The following is a 16,205-nucleotide window of genomic DNA, read 5'->3' as shown; positions in this document are numbered from 1 at the left end:
CCGCGGTCGTTTAACCGCCGCCGCCGCCAGGCAGCAGCCGTTTAACCGCCGCCGCCAGGCAGCCCGCCGCCGCGCTCGCCTCAGCCCGGCCCCGCGCAGCCCCCGCGGGCTACGGGACAGGTCCCCCCCGCCCCGCCACCGCGCCCGCTCCGCCGGGCGCTGCGCGGGGCGAGCCGGCGGCGCCGCGGGGACAGCACCTTCCCGCCGCCCGGCCGTGCCGCCCCAGCCCCCCCCCTCCCCCCGACCGCCCGGGGCAAGCGGAAGGCGGCGGCGGTGCCCGGCATCGGGGCAAACGTCTCTCCTCCGCCCGCGGCGGTGAACCGCCACCTCAGCTCACCTCGGCTCGGCTCCGCTGCGGCTCAGGCGCCCGCCGGCGGCGCGGGCGGCTGGGCCCCGCGGCCCAGCATCGCGTGGGCAGAGCGTGGGGGCCTCTCCGCGCCGCCGCGGCAGGCTCCGGCGGTGCGGGGCTAGCACCATAGAGAGGACGGCAGCAAGAGGGACCTCCAGCACCCCCTGCGACGATAGAGCGGAAGGGCGCTAGAGAGGCCGAGCAGAGGCGGAAGTGACGCTCCGGTTGCCGCGGCGATCGCCGCCCCGGGGACTGCCGGTGCGGGCCGCGCGGTCCGTGGTGCGCGCGCGGCGGCGGCGGCGATGATGGCGGGGCGGCCCCCGCCGGGCGCCGCGGGCTGCTGCCGCCGCCTCCTTGCGGCGGCGCTGGCGGCGGGGCTGCGGCCGCTGCTGTGCGGGCTGCAGCCGCGCTGGGCGGCGGCGGCGCGGCGGGCGGCGGCGGGGTGGCCGAGCCCCGGCCCGGCCCCGGGCCTGCGGGTGCCGGAGGCGGCGGAGGCGGCGCGGCTGGTGCAGCAGGTGCAGCGGGAGCAGCGGGCGGGGGTGCCGCTCCGCCGTTTCATCGCCTGCCCCGAGCTGGCGCGCACCGTGCAGCGCTGCCTGCAGGGCGGCGCGGCCCCCGGGCCCCAGCCCCCGCTGCTCGAGTGCGCGCCCGGTAAGCGGTTCCGCGGCGGCCCCCGCCCTGCCCCCACGCTCGCCCCTGCGGCGGCCCCGCGGCTGCGCCCTCCCGGCGCCCAGGGGCGCGGCGCCGCCCGGTGACCTTGCAGGGTCAGTGGGAGCCGCCGCCCGCCTGGGCTCGCTGCCGGGCCTCGCGGTGCCGCCGGGGGCTGCCTGGTGCCCGCGGGGGCTGCCGGCTCCCTCCCGGGCGGGGTCTGGCGAGCGGCAGGGCCGTCGTGTGCTGTGGCCTTGCGGCGCGGCCTGGGCCCCCTGTGAGCACGTTAACGGGGGCGTCGGGTCTGTTTTTGCAGAGCTTTGGGGGAAATAAGTTAGTGCTCGGCCCCGGGGCTTGTGTCAGTAGCAGCAGGCCTAAGGCTGCGGGCCCTGCCCGACCTAGCGCTCCAGACTTGCGCAGGGTTTTCTTACAGTAATCTCTTCGGAGGATATTTTAAGCATAGGGATAATGCTGTTAAGGTTAATGTAAATACATTTCAATTGGCAGAACAAAAAACAACGGAAATGCATGAAATATCTTTAATGTTCCTGCACATCAAACCTTGATGCTGTGTTTAATTTACTGAGTAATCTTAGGGAGGCTGTGTAAATCCCTTTTTTTTTCCTCTCTAACTTTTGTTTTGATGTGTGTTTGAACAACACAACTTATTTCATTATTGAAAGTGGTATGTGCCAAGCGTTGTATTGGGAAAATCACTGAAGGAAATCACTTAGAAAAAAAATACTTTTTTCCCCCCCCTTCAGGTCCTGGAGTCTTGACCCGGACTTTACTCAATGCAGGTGTTAGAGTTGTTGCTCTAGAAAGTCACTCGGCTTTTCTTCCAAACTTACAGGTAGATTTTTGATTTGATAGCACATTTCTAAAATTAATCAAGGGGAAAGCAAGAAATTAACTTAAAATGGTGTGACTGTTGAATTAAAGAGTTTTTCAGTGATCATTACTTGTAACATTCGAAATAATATTTAAAAATGATAAGTAAGGCTTGGTTTTACTTAGCATATTCAGCAACAATTTTACTATTTTATAATCAGTTGATTTGACATTTTGTGTATATTGGAATTCGTAGTCTCCCTCTGAATAGATTCATCTATAAACTTAAGGCTAACATTCATCAGAATGATTGTGGCATTGTATGTTTAAGCAAGATGTTTGAGTGTAGCTTTCAGAAACCTATAAAAATAGTATTAGCTATTTTAATTATCTCACAATATTATTTAATCTATTGTCCTGCAACTGACTCGGCGTATTAAGACACTTAATGAGTGTTACCCTCTCCTGTTCATCTTGGCGTCCTGTGGATTCCAAGGTCAGACATAGAGCCTTAGAAATTACATCAAAAGGATTGTGGTGCAGTGGTTTGAAATAGAGATTGGGAATTTAAGCTGCTCACCTGATTTAAAATGTGTATAAAGGAATTCGCTGCACACGTGAAGAATTTCAGTTGTAAATCATTCAGTGGAGCAGCCCACCGCGCTTAGTATAGCTTTCAGCTGTTTTACAAAACACTTGCAGAACATCTTACTAGTTTAAGAATGTGTTTTAAAGTTATAGTTCTGTGGCATAAAAGTGTCAAAATGTCTTCCGTCTTAGAGGAAGCTGCTTTTTGTGTAAGCTGTGAGAGGTGACTCTGAGTTGACTCTTGTTGGCTGGATACTGTTTTTAAGTAGTATTTGAACACTTTCTTTTTTTGGTTTGGGATGTGTGTTTTGCAAGACAACTTACTGTGTCTGCATTTCTTCAGTTGAAATTTATTTTTGTTCAGTCCCTAGAAAATAGCCTGGATGGACAATTGAAAGTAATTTATGGTGACTTCTTCAGACTGGATCCTTTGATCGCTGGGCCAGTGAAACCACCTGCTGTGTGTTCTGAGAAACTTTTTGAATCTATGGGTGTAGTGGCAGTTCCTTGGAGAGCAGGTAAATGCGTATACGGCCACACATATTACTGATATGTTTAAAGGCTGCATAGACAGTTTGGCAAAATCTTTGGGTCCTGCTTGGATATATGTTCTATTTAATACATATGCTGGGTTCATACAGATGATACGCTCATTTTCTAAATTTCAGTTTTATTCAGGTAACTTAATAGCTTAAAAAAAACCCTTGTGGCAATGTGAAATCTCAGCTATTTGCATCTATATGTCTTTAATAAAGGTTTAGTCTAATGTAAACTGGGCTTGGCTTTGAATAAAGCTTGAATTTTATCCATTCTCAAATAAAATGACCTGACAAACTTTTTTAATTGTTTGTAACTTACACATTAGCATTAGATTGTTCAGTCCATCCTGCAATATTTTAAAGATATTTTTACTCACTACTGAAACAGATGTACCTGTGAAAATTTTCGGAATTTTACCACAAAAAAAGGAAAGAAACACACTATGGAGGCTACTTTTTGCCCTTTATGAATGCAGTTCCATATACAGATATGGAAGAGTAGAACTCAACATCTTTATAAGTGAAAAAGAGTATAAGGTACGTGCAAGAGATTTTTATAGATAGTCGTGAATTGCTTCATAGAACATCAAAACAGTTATATAGTTAATGTTTTTGCTACTGGTTTAAAATTTTTGGCAGAAAACATCTTGTCTGTTTCCTTCTTGTTTTATTTAACTTTTAACTGTCAAAAAACATTCTGTTGTCACATAACCAAAATACTTCACATTTGAAAGCTGATCTTGTGAAGGATAGGCAACAGCAGACTGGTTGTTTTCCATTCTAACTTCTGAGGTTCTTATATGCTGTAATGTGCTTTTGCAACAAAATTATTTACTATTTGCAGTAGTATTTACTATTACTATTTTTTTTTTTTAATTTAGCTTTCCGGTTTTATTTTGAGCCCTCTAAATAGAAGTTAAATGTACTTAAGTAAAAGCAATTGGAACTGTCTTTTAATGGGTGCTGCTGGTTCCTTTTTTTGGTTGATAGTATGGAATGGCTTTCTAAAGCTATTGTGTGAAATTAGAAGTCCATGTTATGATTTAGTTCTCTTTGCCTTGTTTGAGAGTAACCATGAGATTTTTGGTTTTTTGCCCTGAGTGTTGTCTGATCTTAATATTGATCAGGATGATGATTGTGCAAGCTGCTTAGTGCTCACTGTAGTCACCTGGTGCTATTTTAACAATCTCGGTTTACCGTGCTTGTGTCTTATTGAGAATATTCTCTCATAAATGTAGAAGTACTCAAGAGCTGCTAACTCTGCCTGCATTGTTCTTATACAAAACATGGTGCCTGTTTCTCTTCTGTATGAAACTCTACTCTGCCTTACAAGGGACCAGAAAGCGTAAGCTGGAAATTCCTACACAGTTTAGTTATCAAAATAATTGCAGCAAAAAAAGTACTTAGACTGCTATAATGTCTTCTAATCTTGTTCTCTGATGAGATGTACTAAGACAGTGCACAATATGTATTGGAGGCCTACTGTAAATTTAACTTGGACTTTTAGACTTCACTGTGAATTTTTTACCACTTCCTATATTTATAAGGATTTTCTTAGATAAAGAGCAATTTTGGGTTTTGCAACAAAAAAAAGTTCGTCCTTTGCCATTTTGTCAGGTATTAACAGCAAAACCTGGAGAAGTGAAGGCCTACCAAGCACTTACTGTGCTTTGGCAAGTAGGATGTGAAATTCAGCTTCTGCATATGGTAAGTATTTTGTACCAGCTCACATAGTTAATGCTATAAACATGTTTACAGAAAACTGTTTAAACTGTTTTACCGCTGGAAACTAATTGGAAGCTAATTTGACAGTTAAATTAGTTGGAGAACTGTTAAAAACTATTGGATATACAGTTGAGCAGCATCATTATTTATTATGATGTCAGTATTTTCAGTACAAGCCACTGTACTCAAAGGGTTTATTCTTAGAAGCTGGTAGATAAGGAAGTGATCTTTGGGCAACAGATGGGTCCTTTTCATCCTGCGAGGTGTTATGTGAGACTCAGACTCAGCAAGACTCTGCTCTTCCAATCTGTCATTGACTGTTCTTTCTATGTCCTCTGCATTTTGCCATCGTGTATGCTTTCCCCTTCTTGAGTAGTGTTCAGTAGAAGGTTTTTTTTTTCAGTTAGTGCTTTATATAAAAAAGCAGGCCTGCCTCTCCTGCTAGTTGATAACTATCTTACCTTTTCAAACAGTCTTTCGTTTCGTTTTAAGGGTTTTTTAATTGTTTTTCCCTCCCAGTCAACTTTCACTTGCTTCAAGCTTTATAGAATTGTATTCTTGTGTGTGCTGTTTTTCTGGGAATCTACTTTCATAGTTTAATGTTTTACTGATCTAGAATTAAAAGTTTCACAAGGTATTGTCTTCCAACAAGCTTTTACCAACCTCGCATTTTCTGCTAAGGCAGCATCCATAAAATTAGCCTGTGTTTAATATTGGTACTGCCATGCTTGGTATTTAAAACTTCACATCCTAGTAAGTAGACACTCAGTCTTACAGCCTTCCCCAATCTAGAGGCTGCCTTTTTTTTAGTTCTGGATGGAATGATGACTAAAGACGTGGAATAGTTTGTATATAGGGAATGATGAAATTTTCTAAGGCTTCTTGGGAGCAAGTTAGGTGCCTAAACGTTAGAGCTAGTCACATTTTAGATGCCCATGGCTGTCTGAGACACGCATGTAACAAAAGCAGATACGGCACTGGACTTACTTGAGACCAGTGCCCTTGTTGATGGGCAACTGGAGGCCAGGCAGAATATCCTAAGGTATCTGAAACTATATCAGATTTGGTATCTGATTATCATCTATGTAGTGTGGAAAGTACCCTTCTGAAGGGCCATGACTCTCAAAAATCTTGGAGATCAGAGAGAGAATAAATAGGGTTTAATTGTTCACTGTCTCCTCCAATGTAAGAAATTGCAGGCATCAAGTGAAACTTGGAGGAGGCAGGTCAAAACCAACAAAAGTGTAGTTAAGCTGTGGAAGTCCTTGCCAGGTTTTTCTAGGTTCTGAAGGTTCGCATGGCTCACTGAGAACCTGGACAAAGAAATTTATTGAGAGCTACTAAATGTCTAGAAACCCGGTGTGGCTCAGGACATTCCTAAGCATTACGTAGCTGGAGACTAAGAAGATACTTGAGAAACCATCATATATGCTTGCCCTGGTTTTATACTGTTTGCTATGTATCTGTTTTCAGCTACTGCTGGAGTCAGATTAGCGAGCTAGTGGGACTTTTGGTCAGACCCACTTCAGATGTGGTTCTTGTCAGTTTCCAGCTTTGGTTCAAATTCTGAACTTGAAACCTATAAGTAGACTTGCTAATTTATTGTAATATATGCAAGTTCTTTGATTACAAGTAATTTCAGCAGTGCTACTCAGATACTTTGTTGGGAGTGTTACTAAATAACATTTTTAATCTGGACTTTGTGTGCTTATTACTTGAAACTTTTGCATTTTTTTTCTATTTTTAATATATTTACACCATTTTAAAGTAAACTTTAGAATGGGAGTAAACTTCTAATTTGACATGATTGATGATAAACAATTTCCAAATTCTAGCAAAGCACTTAAATTCTGTAATTTATTTGCTCCCTCCCATAGGAACCGTGGTCATCATTTTTAACTAATTTGAAAAATGGGGGACTGGCAGTACCAAAGAGCACGGTAAGATCATTATGTGGGCTTTCCTCCTTTTAAATGTGTAGCTAAACCATTTTTAATTAAATATAGATTAAAATAACTTTATAATAGCATTCTCAAATGTATCTTCTGGCTGTGAATAGTGTATTTTCTAAGAAATGTTCTTTTAATCAAAACACACAGGCAGTGTGTAGATGCATGAGAAGTGGGGTGCAGAATTGCTATTGAATAGGAACTGAAATAAATCAGTATTTTCTTATTGTTTGTGAAGGAAAAAATACAGTGAATAAACACGTAAGTGAATGTGAAGAGGTGAAGAATTACCGATAGGTTCATGTCTACCTGCTTGAACAAAACAGCTCTTACCACGATTAACAGCACCATTGGGATGCTGTTGTTTTTGATGAAGCTAGTTCTTTGTGTGTCCAGCATACATTCCATGTGATAGCTAAGTGCTGAAAAGTGTGGGTCTCAAAGCTTAAATTTGAGAAATGGAAAATACCCTTTTTCATCTAAAATTCTTCACTTTTTTGTCTTAGAGAAGTACTGATATTCTTTTGTATAATACAGGAATATTTCTATTTAAGCCCAATAATATAAAAGCATGTTTTTAGTTTTATTCTCCCTGCAAAAACATGCTAGAGTAGTATATTGAATGTTGTTTGAAATGCTGTTGTATAATGTAAGTGACTATCAGTGAATATAAGTGACTGGGTATGCCTTACACACTTGTGTGTTGTTGTAATGCCATGTAGAGAGGCATATCAGATGGAGTGTGTAAGATGTATTGTAAACCCTTAAAGCCTTAGGGAGAAGTACATATGGGAGATCTATTGGATGATATATCCATTGTTGCTAATACAGAAGTACCTTTATGACAATTAAAGAGACTGTCCCTTCCAAACTTCATAAAATCCTTGAGTTGCAGTACTGTCTTCAAGTGTTGCACTCCAGTATTTCCATATTTATATACCAAAGGCAGGTAATTGAAATGATTTGACCTGAAATCTTACATAATACAGGCATCATGTAGGCCAGCAATCTCTTCTGAAAGTTCATGCACCAAGCCTGTGTCATCTATTTGAACTAAGTTCTAATCGTAAAAAAAAAAAAAAAAAAAAAAAAGAAGGGATAATATATCTGCTTTATTTCCAATGTATTTCCTAATTCCTTTCCTGTTTGAAAAAAGATAAAGCTGTCTTAGTTCTAGATTGAAATTTTACAGCCTTTGCTTCCAATGAAATTATCTTGTTATGACTTCTCCTGTTAACGCTCTTTAAGAAATGTTATTTGTGGCACAGATGAAATGCTTACTCTTGCCTCAAGAAAGATACTGCCTTAAAAACGACTTACTTGCAGTAACTTGTTTTTCTTTCAGTGGCTGCCAAATGACCATTTATGTTTGGTACGACTGACTCCCCGACAAAATCTATTTACAGGAGGCCTGAAGGCCACAAATTCAGCTACCTTTATTTTCATGGTGAAACAGTGTCTTGCTAAACCCAAGTCTAGACTTATTGATAGATTAAAGTAAGTAAGGAAGAAATCTATTATGTATACTTTTTCTTCAGAGAAATATAGAAAAATATTAAAATATGTTCTCAAAGCAGTATTTATTTGCAGTTGAAATACAGCTTGCTTATTGTTTTGGGTGGGGTTTTTTTGTTTGTTTTTTTTTTAGTTCTAAGCATCTACATGCAAAATAGAAGATTTCATTTTTCCAAACCCAAATTTAATATCTTTGGGAAATATTCCTGGCATATATCCAGAAGTTTGGCAGGAAGGTAGAGAAGTATAAAGATGCAGTAATTGGCTGTATCTCTAATGGCAGTGAGTGCACATATCTGCAAGAAGTTTCTACTCAGCTTAAAGATCTACTAATAAAGTCACCAAGATTTTCCAGATACAGAAATTAAAAAGCTGGAACAGAGTTTCAGTTTGTAAGAAGCATCAAAGCAAGGCTAATGAAAATGACTGAAGGTTGCAAAGGGTTGAGTGAGGAGATTCTCAAATGGCTTGCTGTTATCCAATTCAAAAATTAGGCTTTAGACTTATTTACCAGTTATGCAGCTGTCTTTAACTACTCTCTTTAATATGACATGGGAGCTATTCACTTGGCTTTGTGGTCACTAGATTTCTGCTCCCATAAATAGGATGTGTTTGTACTCTGGGAACATTGGCTTTAACTTGTTGAGGAAAATAATTAACATAGATTATTTCTTATACGTTGGTAGTGGTTTATGGATGTTAATTTCCAGAATGGAAAAATCCAATATGCTAACAAACTCCTGTAACTTATTTAGCAAAGACAAGTGCAAAGAGCCTTAATGGATTTCTTTCTTAAAGCTCAGTGGTGTACCTAATCTCCATTCGATCCTTCAGCCAGGAAGTGGAGCTAACCTTAAAGGCTTCTAATTTACATCCTCTGTGGTTAATGTGCATACACATATATAAGAGGTCTAGTTTTCATTGTAATGATGTGCATGGAAGACAGTGGCTGGATATGTTTTTATACAGAAGAAAATATGTGGGCGGTGTAAATCACACTATCTCATGCTAGACTGAATCATCTTCCTGAAGATGACCTTGGTTTTAATTTCCCAGCCATTGAAGTATAAACCTATTTATGCTGTAAGGCCTGTTATTGACATATGTGGGGGGGAGAGTCACTCTCCAGTGAGCTGTGTTATGTGTTTTGCTATTGTTTTTGTCTGCTGGGGGTTTTATTTGGTATTTAAAAACCTTATTAGCAGAGGTTTCCTTCCATTTGCAGTATGAATTGAAAATAACTTATGTCATAGGAAGAAAATGTAAACTTCTAGAAGCTGAGAAAGAATGAAATGGACCTTCAAATACTGTTTCTTGATCTTAATTTTTTTTTTCACAGAAAGAAATGCTCCATTATCACTTTCTTTGTTTTATGTTTCAGCTCATGGAGCCTGTACAATGGCCGCAAATTATTGAGAGAGCTAGAAATTCCAGAAAATGCCAGAACAGTTAACTTGTACCCGGAAGACTATAGATGTCTTTTTGAGGCTTTGCAAAACTGTAGTGTGTTTACTGAAAGCTGGTTCCATGATGAAGTCTTGGAAAGTATAAGAAATATAAACTTCTAAATCTAAAGGTGCTGACATTTGGAAGATCTTCTTTGCTTCTGGAAGATTACTATGATAAGAAATGGTTTTAAAATACTGGAGATACTGTTAGCTAGATGATTTCCTGCCCAAACAGGAAGATAAATGTACCAAGAAACAAGAGCCCTTCTACACAGGATGCAACTACGGGATTTACAGTCATTTGACTACAGTCCTATCCAGAATGGACAAATTTTGCATCTTCTCCAGGAGCATATTAGCAAACGGCTGCTTTTGGAAATACTACTAAACTGAACTTTTTGTTATACTGCTGTGGATTTACATCATCTGAAAAAAAACAGACCAAATACAGTGATTTGTGCAGTTTGTATTTTAGTGCTCAATGATCTGAGTGCTCTTTCAGATTTCCCAAATATATAGGTCTTTACAAACATTGAATCTGTTTTATCTTCTCCTGACCTAAAAGCCTTACAGTCTAAAATTAACATAATGTTAATAAATCAAGGCAGTGGGTTAATAGAAGACAAAGTAATGACAGTACAATAAAACATCCAGAGAGTTTTGTTTAACTAGAGATTTTTGTTGTGTCTCTGGTTGGGGAAAAATTCATAGCTATTTTTTCTTTTGAAAAATTGAAATGACAAAATTAATTGAACTTTGGCCAGTCTCTTCTAACTTATCATATGCAAACACCTGTATGTGCATAGGCTTTATCTTTAGGTCTGAAAACAGTCACCAGTCATTCAGTGTTGTATAAACAGTTTAAAAAAAAAAAAAAAAAAAAGAAAACTTGCAACCTTTGTCAGTTCATTGTGTATTACCTGTATATAAAACCTTATTTTAAAACCATATGCTATTAAAATTCTCTTTTTAGCCATAGTACTCTATAATGCAACCTGTTCCTAGTTCCTTTTGCTTTCTTATCATATAACTTTTCTGTTCTTGTCTGTTGGATAGTGCTGGCAGGTACTACTGGTTGTTTTCTGTACTACCTCCTATGGGAAGCAGTGTGGCAGGAAAGACTTTTTTTGAGCATATAAGTTAATAAAATGTCTTTTTGGTAAAGGCTCAGCCTTTTTTTCAGACTTTGGAAAACAGTAGTGACCAAAACAATCCAAACAGAGAATTGTATTTCTTAAGCATAGTGTGAGGTATATTTGTGACATGCATTCATCTCTGTCTTCCTCCTGCAACTCCTGCTGCAGGAGAAAAATTCACTTGCAGCAGCTTCAGTTCACTGCCTAAGCTAGGCTACTAGCCCTCACTGCAGTGTTAGAATCCCAGCTGTCTGCTTAAGCTGCTGATAAGCTTTTGTAATGATAAAACTATTAGAAAGACTGAGGTTTATGTCTCATTATGTCTCAGAATGTTATTTGTGCTTTGGTATATGTCTTGCAGATTTGAGGGTGTTTTTTGTGTTCAGAGCTCTCTCTGCTTTAGATAAGCTGCATTATAAAATGACCATGAATGGCAAACTTGCTAATGCAGGAGCAATTCCACCTCTTCTTCAAACTCAATAGATGATAACTTGTGAAATCGACCAGTCAACAAGAACACAGTGTCTCCTGGCTTAATTTTTTTTTTCTTGAATCAAATACCTTGCTCTTGTTGCAGCAAGATACCATAACTCAACATATTGGAAGTATTCAATGCATAAGATAAAAAAGAGCACTATCTATATAAACGTCTTTAACTGTGTTGCTGATGACATTTAGAACATGAGCTGAAGAAATAAAATTATTTGCTGTAATTTCTGATGCTGTTGGCAAGCAATATTTACTGAGCCAGTGCAGAGACCCCTGACAGGGAAGTCTGTAAGTGAAGGGAATACTGTATGACCGGGGACTTGAAATGAGGAGACTTACTGCTAGCCTGAACTCTGTCATTAACTCACTGTTTGAATGTAAGCAATATGTTTAATCCCTGATCATAAATATGAAATGAAGATAATCCCTGTCATAAAAGTGATTTTGGTATTCCAAGAGATGGAAAAAAGTGCTTCACCTTTTGGCATATGCATCCTTAAAACTGTTTTCAAAATGGAATTTATTTAAAAAGCAAAACTAAAACTGCTTTGCCAGAATATTTCAAATAATTCTACCTCTGATTCTTAGAATTCTTCAAAGCTGTGGAGCTTTTGTTCAGAGCTGTTTTAATGCAAAACATTTCATACAAAAGCCAGTTGTTCTAATCAATGCGATAGAATAGAAAGGAAGAGGAGGTTGGGTTTTAACAACATAACTTTATGATCCTCTTCTCTATAGTGCTGCAGTAATTGTAAAATGAAAAAAAATGATAGCTTGTAGAGGTTCTGTCAAGAAGGACATATGAGCAAGTCTGGCACAGTTCCTTATTTGCAGATGAATTAAATTTGCACAAACTGGTATTTGTTACTGCAATGTTTGAAATACATAAATAATTTATTATTCCGTTATTCAGTAGTACATCTAGAAAAGTTTACTGAAATGAACTGGCAAAGAGAAATAAGAGCACAATTGAGTTTTACATATCTAGTTAGAAATGAATACTAATGTGGGGGTTTTGGACATTTATGTTCTACTTCTAAAAATATTCTAATGATGCTTTGGAAAAACAAGGCCATTGTGATGCTGATTTAGGACTCTGACTAGGTCGCTATTCCAAAGATACATAGGTTTAATATCCTCTGTGTAGGAGAGTAGGTAATTTGATAATCCTAGAGGCTTAAGGAGTTAAAATGTTTGTTGTCTATGCAATATGCCACACTGTTCCAGACTTCCAATTTCAGTATTTGAGAATATACATTATCAGAAACACAAATCTGTGACTTTTCAGAAGGCAAACTGACAGTTTTACATATATCACCATTTAAATCATAATGATGAGAAAATGGTGTATTAATAAAATCTTAAGCATGTAAACTTTTAATTACAGATCAGTTTTTGTATGAACCAATATAGCAATAATCATCAGTCATTTGTACAATGCTTTAAATTTTCACTGTGCTTTAGAAATTCTGACCTGCTCCAACTTTTACAGAGGATTCCTTCTTCATTTCAGATGCACACAATATAGTTGCAAACTGTAAATCACTGTAGCTTGCCACTCCAATTCTTTTGTCACTGTTACTAAATAAAAGTAAGTAAAAGGCAAATAAGAATAAACTTTCTACACTGAAGTGTAGAAAGAGTCTAAAAAGTAGGATGTTTCAAAGCTTCTGTTTTCTAAAATGCCTGGCCTCCTGCATAGGTTTGAAGAAACAAGAAGGTACACATCCCTTGTTTCTTCAAGTTCAGTGCTTTGAAAGCTGATTGCATGGAAAACAAATTCTAAAGAGCTGGGTTTTTTGTTTTTTGTTTTGTGGAGCTTCTGGCTTTCATTTTAAACCACTTCTGTGTAACAATGCAGGCAACTTATGGTCAGGTCCAGAAGAAACAAAATACAGTTGTAGATGTACTGTATAGAACGGTGCATTTGCCGTATTCTTCAATATGTTCATGGAAAGCAGCCAAAATCACTTAAATTATTTTGATGATGCTTGTAAATGCAAAGAAAGAACTTGCAACCAGGAAAACAGTATATAAATATAGTTTAATACTTGCATTTTAACAAGCCACCAAAATGCTACACAAAGAGAAAACAAAACTGCAGGAGGGAATTAACTCAAAACTGCAAATGTTAGACTGTCTCTGAAAAGAAGATCTTACTGCCAGCTTTGAGACCAAAAGGTTTATGGGAACTACTCTTCTATCATGGTGATACAGTGAAGTTCCCCATTTCTGAAAGTGTCTTACTTCACAAGTTACTTACTGTGCCAGATACAGTAGGTAATAAAAAGTATTTTGAAATGTGCAGCATTTTCAAAAGTTGGTGCAAAATTCCGTTGCATGTTACATAGTTTTGTGTAATGACACTTGCTTTATATGAGGTATAAAGTAATAGAATTCTAAAATTACATTGATTTTTTTTAACTGTAAGCTTCTTGGGCAGACCGTTTCGCTATCTTGATTCTGTGATCTTGGATGACATGAGGGTTACAATGTACATACAATATACTTAACAGAAAGTCTGCCATATAATATCTTTATTTGCATTATTTCCAGTCTGTTTCATTTTTCAAAGGTGGATTTAATTCTTGAACCTCTAAAATATGAACCACTCATGATTCATCTGTAAAGTGGAACTCTTACTTTAAGTATTGCCTTCACGCTTCAGATACTGTTTCTTAGAGGAGCTGACAAGCAAATTCCTTTTAGTTTACCATTTTAAAGTACCAATATATCATAGCTTGTATATTGATTGTAACTTCAGAGGTGATTAGTCTTTTCTAATGACTGTCATCATTTGTGCCATCCATCTGCCTGTAAAAGAAAATTGTTTGGCAGTAATAGCAATTGCCTAAAGTTTTACTACTTAACTATATTAATATCTTAGTAAACACAAATACAAACAGAAAGAAACCTGGTCCTTATGATGTCTAGCTAATGAGCAATTTTGCCATTTGGAATTAGGTAATCGGTCAAGTTGGATTATGTAGTTAATAGCTTGCTTTTGATTCAGAAGAGGGTTTGTGACCTTGTACTAATTAAAACAGTAGATGATGAGATAAAGTGCTATTAAGGTGGAATGTGTATACACTGACTACCAGGCTTGTTTAGCTTTAGACATCTTAATAATATACAGCTTAGCCTTGCAGGTAATAATGATAATGGTGATAGAAACATCAACATAAGACTCCAGAAACATTGTGTGGTATAGTTTAAGATATGTACATGTGACAGGAAGAACCTAAGGATTCCTGAGAAAGATGGTGAATTAATTGTTCCGGCAGGCTAAATACAACCTGTAGTGATGTAGATTCAAAATTCCAATCTAAGCTTTGCAAAACTTTAATTAGCAAGGCTGTAAATTCAAAATATTTTTCTTGTGCAAAAATGAAGAGAATAATGAGTAACTTTCTGACAAATGTCAAGAAGTCAACAGGAGATGTTTATTCACTCATATTGCTCAGTAGCTATTGCGACTTTGTCCTTGTTTGTGGTCTGTTTTACCTGTCACTGCTAAAAATAGATGCTTGCTGTCCCTGCCTGATAGAACACAAGAAACAGCAAACACAGGAAATCCAAGTGAAATTAGGGGTAGCTAAGACACAGCAAATGGAACAGAGTTAAGAGAGTAACTCAAAATGTTAAGCAAGACTTTAACACTTGATGTAGTTGTTCCCATTGATAAGACACCAAATAGACCAACAGCACTACCTATTTACATAAAACTTTATGTTGGTATAGAGTTTGGTATGATTCATACATTTGAATGAGTCGTAAGTTTTCTTTGCAGGATAGCTGCTCTTAATGTTTTTCTACGAGATTGTTTTTGTACTGGTCTCTTTGTTTATGGGATCTTATTTTTATAGTGATTGCAGAGAAGTCTGATGTTGTCATTACCCTTTGCTGCTCCCATGTTTTCAGCTGCAAAGTGTAGTAGACATATACAAAGACTTTTATTTCTCTACCACAGAATCATGCTCTGAACGTAAAAGAAGCCATCAGCCAAATTGAATTGGCAATGATTTTGCTTTTTATGCAGATCTCAAGCATGTGATCTATAGATTGACTCAGGAGTATTTACCCGTGTGTAACACTGCTGCTTAAGTTAAAGGCTCAGATTTTTTTTAAAAAAGCAGGAAATAAATGCACACTGTACTGTGGGTGTAAGATTTTTGGAAGTCTTTGCTAATAACATTCAATGCTTCCTGCGAGAAATTGTCTGCAGAACCTCCCCCTCCCCCAATTTAACTATTTGATTCATGCTTCCCTGCAAAGATGTGAGATTATAATTTTTTGTGTAATTATGTCTCAAGAATTATTTTCATATAAAGTACATTTACAATTCCTGTCTTTCAGCTAAGAAATTATGCTGACATCAGCTTCAAAAGCTTGTTTATGCTATCCGAAGAAAATGTATATGTTTGAGGCAGGGAGAAGTCAAGACTAGAAGGTTTTTATACAGACCATAGTAAGAAAACCCCAACAGGTAAAATCTGTCTGTGTATGAAATTTATTATGAATTTGTGCTCAAAATGCTTTTGCATTAAGGTTTTTTTTAAATTTTACATCTAGGAATCATTAATTTTTAATTAACTCACCAACACTAATGTTGAAGTCCTATGTGTTCATAAAAGATCCATCTGTGCCTACAAGCTTTCAGCTAAGTTATTTAATACCTATCCTGTATCTTTAGTGATACAGCTTTCGTATAAATTCAAAACTTAAATTTTGTATTTAGATCCATATTTTGTCACCAAAAAATTCATTTGTGTGTCTTACTGGCTGGAATGGGTATTGGACATTTATGGCTAAAGAACAGAATTTGTATAGCTGTGCGGGTTATTTCATCACTGCAATTCTTTTTTTTTTAAATTCATGTTGTGGAACACTGTCTTGAAATAGAAGAGCTAAACTTTAACTACAATGTCTCATCCACAGACAACAAGGAAATATGACTAACTCAGCAGCATCAGCTGCAAGTATGTGAT

General features: G+C 38.8%; 2 protein-coding genes across 2 annotated transcripts in view; one reads left to right on the top strand and one right to left on the bottom strand.

Moving 5' to 3' along the window:
* The window catches only part of CNST (consortin, connexin sorting protein), a 54,299-nt gene extending 53,738 nt beyond the window's left edge, over positions 1-561 (bottom strand). The window contains exon 1 of the mRNA XM_064509420.1: positions 338-561. The gene's annotated coding sequence lies outside the window, so the exon portion shown is untranslated. The remainder of the gene's footprint in view (positions 1-337) is intronic.
* TFB2M (transcription factor B2, mitochondrial) lies at positions 542-11,441 on the top strand. Its single transcript, XM_064509421.1, has 8 exons — positions 542-1,000; positions 1,762-1,850; positions 2,781-2,934; positions 3,344-3,492; positions 4,573-4,662; positions 6,558-6,620; positions 7,975-8,126; positions 9,526-11,441. The coding sequence occupies exons 1-8, from the start codon at positions 652-654 to the stop codon at positions 9,710-9,712; spliced, it is 1,233 nt and encodes a 410-aa protein (XP_064365491.1). The 5' UTR covers positions 542-651; the 3' UTR covers positions 9,713-11,441.
* Positions 11,442-16,205: the final 4,764 nt, after the last annotated feature.

This window comes from Dromaius novaehollandiae, chromosome 3 (genome assembly GCF_036370855.1).
Source record: "Dromaius novaehollandiae isolate bDroNov1 chromosome 3, bDroNov1.hap1, whole genome shotgun sequence".
Classification (NCBI taxonomy): Eukaryota; Metazoa; Chordata; class Aves; order Casuariiformes; family Dromaiidae; genus Dromaius; species Dromaius novaehollandiae.
This window is presented reverse-complemented; position numbering and strand designations above follow the sequence as displayed.